The sequence below is a fragment of the Sprattus sprattus genome (genome assembly GCF_963457725.1).
Source record: "Sprattus sprattus genome assembly, chromosome: 1".
Lineage (NCBI taxonomy): Eukaryota > Metazoa > Chordata > Actinopteri > Clupeiformes > Clupeidae > Sprattus > Sprattus sprattus.
This window is the reverse complement of record NC_137920.1, coordinates 30935178-30945177: the sequence shown is the minus strand read 5'-3', so window position 1 is coordinate 30945177 and position 10000 is coordinate 30935178. Positions and strand designations below refer to the sequence as shown.

Here is a 10000-nt window from a genome sequence, read left to right as displayed (position 1 = left end):
TGGTTCCGACGTACATTTACTCAATCCCTATATTTATCTTACATCTGAAGTAGTATTCAGTGCAATTGTGATATGTTGTGATAGTTCTCACTTTTTCCATCTAATTGCAAATCAGTTGTTCTCATTACACTCATCACTTCTCACCTTTACACATCTTCTATCTGTCAGACGAATGAAAAACACTGTTCTTTCTCTCTCTCTCTCTCTCTCTCTCTCTCTCTCTCTCTCTCTCTCTCTCTCTCTCTCTTGCTCTCTCTGACTCTCTCTGACACAAAGATCTTAGAAATACCTTAAGAACTATGACTACCTGTAGTATTGTGAAAGCACTGTGCAAAGAGAAAGTGAAAAACAGATGCACAAATAGAGAAACCACTCTCTCTTTCTCTCTCTCTCTCTCTCTCTCTCTTTTTCCATCTCTTGGACTTCTGTATTTGTATACTATTGTATGCTGTTTGCGTAAGTGTGTTTGTGCATGCATGTATGTGTTCGTGCAAGTGAATGTGATGCGCGGTGTGGTGAAAAGTCTCACTTCTGCGTTTGGCTGACTCCGACTGCTAATCCATAAGGGAGATCATGTGTGGAGACACAAGCCCAATAAACACAGACCACACACAAGCTCCCACTTCCTCAACAGACACCAACACACCGGCACACTCACGACAGTTAGGATCAATGATGGGATGTGGGTGAAGCGTACTAATAAGTGTTTATGTGCTGTTGCAAACTGCACTCAATGGTTTTGGTTGTTCTCAAAGGGATCAAAGGAACTGAGATAGACAGATAGATAGAGGGAGAGAGAAAGAGAAAGAGAAAGAGAGAGAGAGAGAGAGAGAGAGAGAGAGAGAGAGAGAGAGAGAGAGAGAGATGAAGAGATTAAAAAGCTTTACTCACAGGTGTTTCCCAGGTGTTATTCCCAGTCCTTCTCGTGCTGCAGTTAAAGGCCCAGTACAGTGTTATTCCCAGTCCTGCTGCAGTTAAAGGCCCAGTACAGTGTTATTCCCAGTCCTGCTGCAGTTAAAGGCCCAGTACAGTGTTATTCCCAGTCCTGTTGCAGTTAAAGGCACAGTTCAGTGTTATTCCAAGTCCTGCTGCAGTTAAAGGCACAGCACAGTGTTATTCCCAGTCCTGCTGAGCTCCCAGTGAGTAACCCCAGGATTGGGGAGAGGAGCTGAGACTGTAGGGGAGGGCTGGAGGGAGGTGGGGAGTCAAGGGTGTGGTGGACGTGGGGAGTCACAGCATAAGTGTTTTGTTTCGCTTTTTGTCTGTTTGTTTGTGTGTAAGTGTGTGTGTGGGTGCATGCGTATGTGTGTGCAAATGAATGCGATGCGCGGTGTGGTGCCAAGTCTCACTTCTGCGTTTGGCTGTCGCAGACTTGACCACTGCAGATCCATATGGGAGAGCATGTTTAGAAAACACCAGTGAACACAGACCACACACAAGCTCCCACTTCCTCAACAGACACCAACACACCGGCACACTCACGACAGTTAGGATCAGTGATGATGAGGGTGAAGCGTACTAATAAGTGTTTATGTGCTGTAGCACACTGTGCTCAATGGTTTCATTACAAGGTTAAAAGGGCTATATAATATAAGATGCTGCCTAAATTCCTCATGGGATTGTCATTTGTTGGTTAGGTGAAAAATACGACAATGAAAAAAACATGCATTAAAACATCGAAAGAACAGCATTAAAGTGCAGAGAAGAGAGAGAGAGAGATGGCGAGAGAGAAAGCGAGAGGGAGAGACAGTGTGGGGGAAGGAGAGAGAGCGAGAGAGATGGAGCAAGAGAGAGAGATGGAGAGAAAGGGAGCGGGAGAGAGACAGTGAGAGAGAGAGATAGAGAGAGAGAGAGAGAGAGAGAGACAGTGTGTGAGAGAGAGAGAGAGAACGTGCCAGTAAGAGTTTACTTTTCATTTTGTGTGAGTTTTACCTCAGCTGACCTTGTAGTTTGGCTGGTGTTCAGAGAACTGAGCCCAGTGAACTCAGCCTCTCCACTGGAAACCAGAGAAGCAGTGGGCTGCAAAGAGAATCACTGCTCCCATTGGGACATGTGGAGAGAGAGTGTGAGAGAGAGAGAAGGAGATAAAGAGAGAGAGAGAGAGAGAGAGAGAGAGAGAGAGAGAGAGAGAGAGAGAGAGAGAGAGTGAGAGAGAGAGAGTGAGAGAGAGGGGGAGAGAGAGAGAGGAAGAGGGAGAGAAGCAGTGGGATGCAGAGCGAATCACAGCTCCCACTTGGACATGCAGACAACCTGGCTCTCAATCCCACATTCTCACGTCTACAATCCAAACAGATCCTCATTCACAGTGGACTTCTAGTTTATATTCCCGTTCAACACAATCAGTGCTTTACAATCCAGGCAGTTCCTTGTGTCACTGACGGGCAATAGGCAACAAGCAACAATAAAGGCAAAACTCCCAGAAATATACTTTCAAAAAATGTCTTTGTTAAATATAACTACGTGTTGATTTCATGTGAGTAAGAGGTGTGCATATATGTGTGTATAGGTGCCCTCTCTGAAGATGTATGTACCCACAACATACGTACAGCAAGTAACATATTTGTTACCAGATGGTAACCCGGAACACATCAAACAGCATTCATTCAATGATGAAACATGTTAAAATAACAATCAAAAACAATGTTTCAAAAATAATCTGTAGATTGAATTGAGGTGGTACGGATGGGGGTTTAAAAAGCTTTACAAAATCTTCATAGTTATAAAGTTTAACATCTATTTTTCTTTTTGCCAATGCTTTCTGAGAAGATCAGTATGACACTGCTACCGCAGTGCTGGATTTCCACCAACTGTGAACAAGTTTTTTTTCTAGGAAGGTTTCACAATACAGTTGGTTGTGAAGACCATGTTTGTATTGAAATGGAAAGTAGTAATAATCTGTCACCCTTTGACACAACATATCACATTCAGTCTTGTCCAATATGTAGGCCACAGAGAAATCACAAACATATTGTACTCACATTCGTCTTATAACATAACATATATATCTACATAACATATATGTCTCTGTCTATTTTTTAGTTTGTCTTGTCTTTGTTTATCTTTGCCCCTCTGTCTCTTTGCCCTACATAATGTTCCCTGTGTTTTCTGTGCAGGGATGTGTTGCCCTTTACCCTGAAGCTTCCGGAAGAGGTGGCCTTGGTAACGACCCATGCTGAGCTGGAGGAGCTGGCCCAGCTAGGAGCAGGTACTGTGTGGCACAAATGGACCTCTCTTTTGGATTGTTCTTAAAGAGATCAATGAAACCAAGACAGATAGATAGATAGTGAATAGATAGACCAATAGAAATATACATAGATAAATAGACAGAGAGTGTGAGAGCGAGTGAAAGGGATGAAAAAGTAAGAAAATTGATTGTCTAAATGTCTAAAGGACACCTTTGAAGTGAAGTTTCTTAAAGGGATCTGAAGATTTGGCAAATCAACCCACATACTTAGCTCTGCTGCTCATACCCCAAATGCATGTTCCTAACAAATGTGGCACCATTTAAATGGGAAATAAACAGGCTTTTCAACAGTATAAGATGTATTGCCAAGAAGCATTGATACAACAAAGAAATAATCTGCCAAACACAAATGTCCTTACTTTTTGTGCTTGTTATAGATAGAAAGAGTGTAAAGAGATAGAAGGATAGATAGATAGATAGAAAGAAAGTGAATAGATAGATAGATAGATATAAAGAGAATGAGAGAGTGAGTGAGTGAGAGGGGTGAAAACATAAGCAAATGATAAACACATGCAGGCTTTAGGGGTTTTCTGCGTTTGTTTACATTTTCTGAACTGTCCAAGTTGTTGAAAGTATAAACACATTTGTTGTTTTTCAACAACAAAACCAACATTGCTTCAGACATATGTGTGTCTCTTCTTTCGACCTGCTCCTGCTGCAGTTAAAGGCACAGTACAGTGTTTATTCCCAGTCCTGCTAAGCTCCCAGTGAGAAACCCCAGCAGTGTGGAGAGGAGTTGAGACTGTAGGGGAGGGCTGGAGGGAGGTGGGTGAGGAGGTGGGAAGTCAAGGGTGTGGTGGACGCTGAGAGAACTCCTCCTGGAAAACACCAGGCACAGGCCTCCCCAAGACCAGACACCCAGCTCTCTCTCTCTCTCTCTCTCTCTCTCTCTCTCTCTCTCTCTCTCTCTCTCTCTCTCTCTCTCTCTCTCTCTCTCTGATTGCGAATAGTTTCCATACAGCAGGCATACTGTAGCCCTGTGGAGAGACTGAGAGATCTCTTTCTCTCTCTCTCTCTCTCTCTCTCTCTCTCTCTCTCTCTCTCTCTCTCTCTCTGTGTCTGTGTCTGTGTGTGTGTGTGTGTGTGTGTGTGTGTGTGTGTGTGTGTGTGTGTGTGTGTGTGTGTGTGTGTGTGTGTGCACTGTTTAGGAGGTGTTTTCAAAGGTGTGATTCATTTGATGCGGGAAGATCCCTTTTCCATTTACTTTCGTGTTATTTAAAGCTGTGCAAAAATGGACATATGCAGTAAAACACAATTTTATTGTCCAATAAATACTGTCTGTTAAAGGGCCAACTGAAGTAAGATTACTGTAAAATATGAGCTAAATATCCTTATTCCTGGTTGGTTGTGAGAAGAATGGGCCCTGACTAGCTCTGCCTGTTGAACATGAACTTGTTCAGGTGGGTTACTATGGTTACAGGTGGATTGCTATGTACACTCTGTTTGTGTACAGGGAAGGACAGTATTTCTGAAACATGTATTTAAGATATGTATTTTGTAGTATTTTGTCATTTGTATGTGATGGACCTCTAAATAGTATAGGGTTCAGTTTTGTTGCATTTAAAAAAAATATTTATGACATGCTTTCCCTAAAACGGTTTACAAATTGACGTCACATGTATGCATACTCATGCATCTTTGGGAGTGCTGTGCCCATGTTTGTTTAAAACGTGTGACAAGGGGAATATTGATGTCTCATTTGTTTTCTGATTCAGTGTAAAGTTATTGTTCTATAAAAAGTGCCGTAGAAGTGACATGTGTCTGCTAAGGCAGTGCGGATGACATCACCTGCATGTAAAATGTGGAAAAGGGTGCAGGCGTTGAACGTTGAGTGAGTGACCGCATGCTCCAGTGAGCTAACGTTGCTAATGGCTAGCAATTAATAAAATAGCAGAAGCAATCAGCAGGCAACAATATGCTACTTTCTGAGGTATGTAAAGAGCAACTTTTGGTATCATCTTCTAATTATTTTTGATGAAATGTGGTCATGTGAAGGACAGATAAAGACACCGTGGTTCCAACAAGCCTTCCAGTCTGTGCACTATGTAGTTCGGGTCGGAACATCCTGTGAAGATAACATTGCTTACTTTATCTCCAAAGATGCCAGTTAGCATGTTATCAAGCTTTTATCAGTGCTAACTGGGCTGTTGGTGGTGAAAGGAAAAAAAACCTTTCAAAAACAAAACTATGGATTGAACTGGCTGGCTAAACTGTCCTTTCAGTGTTTGCGCAAAAACACCTCCAGTGTTCGCACAAAGTCCTGGCTCTGTAAATGGGAAACAAAGATAGTGGCTTAGAGCGAGCTTTAATCAATCCCAGCCAATCAACGTGGTGGTTGAGGATCATGAAAGGGAGAGGTGTAATTTGATTGATGCTTGAGCACAATTATCAACAACCTTTGGTGATACCCACTGCATCTTTAACAGGCTCTCAGTCTGTATCAAATGGATTGGATGTTAAGTTGAAATGTTGATATATTCAATTATAAGCAGATTATTTTTCATGCCACACAAATCCTTGACAACTTTTGTGTCTAACTAAACTGACTAAAAATAATCCTGAAACTATGACAAGGATAGAATAAAAATTAAGATAAAACAAAAAGAAAATCAGTTGTCGCAGACAAATGTGAAATGGAAAACTATTATAACCTTGCCCTGGAGACAAGAATACCAACTCCTGAAATGGTTCACTATTTTAAGAAATGATTTAACCTGAACGACTGTATGTGCTAAAGACACCAACGTCCACAGCCTGACACCAGGCAATGCACATCCTGCTTTGCATCAAAACAGAAACCTGACCAAAGGGAAGGGAGAGGAGGAAGCAGAAAAAGAGGCTCATGGATAGTGGGGGAGGAGATAAATACAGAAAGAGAGGGAGAGAGAGAGAGAGAGGGAGAGAGGAAAAACGAGTAGGGAGGGCAGGATCAGAGAGTAGAGAGAGGGAAAGAGGGTCGCCTCAGTGCTAAAGTCCACCCACCCTGGCTATTTGCATGAGTGAGTCAGTGCCTGTGCAGGCTGGGTATGTGTGTGTGTGTGTGTGTGTTTCTCTGTGTGTGACGGCATTTGTGAATCAGCGCTGGAACCAGCTGCAGCTCTGCTCCGGGAACTCTGCGTCTGTGGATCAAAGCAGTGAAGGGTGTCTGCAAACGAAGGATAAAGAACAAAAAAAGAAGAAGAAGACAATGTATCAGAAAGAATGAGGGACAGAAGGAGTCATTGTAGGAGACATAGCAGGGTACACTGAACAGGACGCAGAGCAAAAAAAGAATGGAGAGACAAGAAGGAACTATTCTGTGCTAACTCTCCTAGCGCTGGGCTTTCTCCCCCTCTTTCTTGGGCTTGAGCATCTATGGATTAATCACTCAATGGTTTGTAATGTGATCAACTTATCTGATCAACTTATCAACTCTCTTTAGGTCCCTTTCTTTGCTGTGGGATTTGCTCTGTAGAAGGTGTTGATCTTCACTGAGTCGCATTTTCTTACATTGGTTTGTTTCTCTCTCCTTTCTCTCTCTCTCTCTCTCTCTCTCTCTCCCTCTGTTTTAAAAGGCTTCTGGGACTCTGTTCCGTACAGCAACAGACAAGCTTCCTCATCTTCCTCTTCCTCCCCGTCTCGTTCCTCGTATCAGGGCCAAAGGCTCAGTCCTCGGCGGTGCGGAGCTCCCGTAGAGGAAAGGAGCTTTCACTCTTCACCGACCCACCGAGAGCCTCCCCCGCCTGGAGCGCTCGTCGCTTCCCCTCACCACCACCACCACCACCACCACCGCTGCCACCCGGAGAGCAGCCAGTCCAGCACAGCCGCGCTGTGTTTCGTCAACCCTCTCTTCCTGCAGACCCATCAGACGCTCCAGCAGGACACCCAGGACGCCCCCGATGGTCCCCCTGTTCCCAGCAGACTGAAGCCTGACGTCCACCCTCCATCCTCCAGACCAGCCAGCAATAAGCCTCGGGCACCCCCTCCACCCAGACCTCCACCCCCACGGTCGTGGCCTCGAAGGCCCAGAGCCTCCACAGCACCTGTCCCTGTACAAAGGGCTATGTCCCAGGCTATAACTCCCTTTCACACTAACAACACCACCACCACCTCCTCCACCTCCTCCGCCACCTCCTCCTCCACCACCACCACCACCATCACTGGGCATCAGCAAGCACAGCAGTTTTCAGAGAGGCCCCCGCCAGGCTACATGGGCACCAACCACAGCCGGAGCCGGGACCTGAAGAAGCCCAGTCTGCCCATCCCTGTGCCTCGGCTGCAGCCCAAAAAGAAGCAGCCGGACGTGGACTTGCACCGCTGCCACATCGCCCTGGACGACGAGACCATCGCCAAGGCGCTGGCGCACACCAAGCTTCCCCATGGAAGGGTGCCTTCGCTGTCTCCCGGAGAGCAGGTCCACGTCAGCAGCCCGTCTCCTCCCAGCCCAAGCCAGAGCTCCAGCCCCCAGAGAAAACCTCTGCAGCTCCACCACCAGGGAGGGGTCAGGGAGCAACGGCTGAGCTGCTTGAGCTTCTCCACCTCCTCCTCCTCAACCTCGTCGGGGGGGTCCGTGGAGCACTCCACCCTCCAGCGCTCACCAGCGCTGCGGGGCCTAGCCCCTCTGGAGAACAGCAGCGAGGACGAAGACGAGGATGACGAGGGAGAAGAGGAGGTGGATGACTACGGCATAGGGTTGGAGCAGGATCTTCGGCTGCGCCTCCATGCACCGTACCGCTACCGCGGGCACTTCCAGCGGTCTTCTGGGGCACTCCTCCTGCCGCGGGCGCTCAAAGGACAGTTCCGCAAGGTAAGCGGCATGCTGGGAGCGCTGGCCACGCCCGAGCGGAGGGCCGTGCGGCGGGTGTCGGGGCTCGCCCGGAACAAGAGCTCCTACTTCGGCTGCCTGGTGCAGGACTACGTCAGCTTCATGCAGGAGAACGGCGGCGGGGCCGCGGGGGGGATACACACCTCCGCCCTGGACCTGCTGCAGACCCTCAGGCACTTCCTCACACAGATGAAGGCCTACCTGATCCACAGCTCCGAGCTGCAGCCGCCCATACAGTCCTTCATCCCAGAAGACCAAATCGGTAGGAACCTTTCATTTAGCACCTTTTTAATTTCAGAGACCTAATCTTATACATTACTATATTTTATAATCTCAATAGATTATTATCGCACTTAAATTATAATTACAATATAATACATATACATCCTTAACTAAATAAGCATTAGCAAGTTTTAGCATATTTGCAAGACTCTACACTGTAAGGGCATAAGCGTGTAGTTTTTAACCTACATGAAAAAAAAACACCCAATCAAAACATCCCATAAACATCCGATGGTTAATAACCGGTGTGAGATCGTCTGGACTGTGTGTGTGTGTGTGTGGGTGTGTGTGTGTAAGTGTGTGTGTGTGAATCCTCTGGACTGGCCCTCACTATTGTTAATAACATTGATTGCTAGTCTCACAACTCTATGTGGTTGAGGAATCGCATAGAGACACTCTGGGGCTTGGTCTGGCATAGTTGCTAGAAGCTTTTGTGGCCACAATGACTAACTGTGCTCTGTTATTTTTGGCTGGAGAGCTGGTGCTGTGCTCTCGCTCTGCGAAACCCTCGTCAGGTGGATGCCAACTGAGTAACCTCATCGGAATTGAAACATCGCAATGCCATTAGGCGGCAACGAGACGTGATAACGTTTTTATACAGAGTCAGTGGTGCGGCTGGGTGCTTTGCAACACAAACAAAGCACAAAGAAATGTGTCCACTACTCTGTGTGTGTAAGAGGATGTTTGGGTGTTGTGTGGTGTGTGTGTGTAGGTTTATGTGTGGGTGTTGTGTGGTGTGTGTGTGTGTGTGTGCTGAGTGGACTTTTCTTGCCCCCTAGATAAAGGTTTGCATTTAGACATCCAAGCGAAGGTTATGTGCCATGTTTAGGAATATGCATGGGCCCCGTTGGGCCACTTTGTGTTCTTTGTGAAGAAAAACAAGCCAGGCTTTGTTCAGAGTGACGGAGGACTGATATGAAAGGGATTCTTTCTGATATAGGGTGTAGAGCCACTGTACAGACATGAAAAATTGACCTTACTGAAAAAGTAGCATACTGCAAAAAACAATGTAGACCTCTGTAGTCTGTATGTCACCAGTTTGAACTACGTTGGCATTCTAACTTTAACATAATGAGCAGACTTGCTTGAAGTAGGAAACATCAAGTGAAAAATTCAAAGTACATTGTCTACTTTATAACTCTCTCTATATATATTTTAGATAAGTATTCCTAGTGTGTGCTAAAATCAGTTTCTTTTTTTGTTAGCATGTTATAGATTGCAGAAGGGAAAGCACTGGTCCTGTACGGTTCATCAGAGTCACCATGTCCTCTGGACTAGTTGTGTTTCAAATGGAGGTATTTTGGCGAGAGATGGTTGGCAGACAGCTGTGGGCTTGATTTGCTTTCTGCAGAGCTGGATTCTACAGGCACGTTCTAGAATGTTCCACTGTTTGAGCCATGCAATCAAAGCACAACTCCTCTGGAGGGGACAGTACGGCTGCAACTCTATGGCTTGTGCAAATATTATCTTATATTATATTATCGATAATGTTCTGACTTCATGTGTCTAAAGTCATGTGTGTTACTGTTGTTTTGTGAGAACACTGGCAACACAGTTGGATTTCAAGAACTCTGAGAAAAGAACTAGGAAACAGTATTTGAAATACCTTAAGTTATAAGAAGTAATCCCTTTTTTAAATATTTATTTTGGTTTTATGAACGTAACTAGTG

General features: G+C 45.4%; 1 protein-coding gene across 1 annotated transcript in view; it reads left to right on the top strand.

Annotated features, from left to right (window-relative positions):
* LOC308369109 (ras and Rab interactor 2-like) overlaps positions 1-10000 on the top strand; it is a gene marked incomplete at its 5' end in the record, with an annotated part of 22298 nt that overhangs the window by 3042 nt on the left and 9256 nt on the right. The window contains 2 exons of the mRNA XM_080843451.1: positions 3114-3205; positions 6799-8310. Of these exons, the coding sequence (XP_080699577.1) occupies positions 3114-3205; positions 6799-8310 (1604 nt within the window). The remainder of the gene's footprint in view (positions 1-3113; positions 3206-6798; positions 8311-10000) is intronic.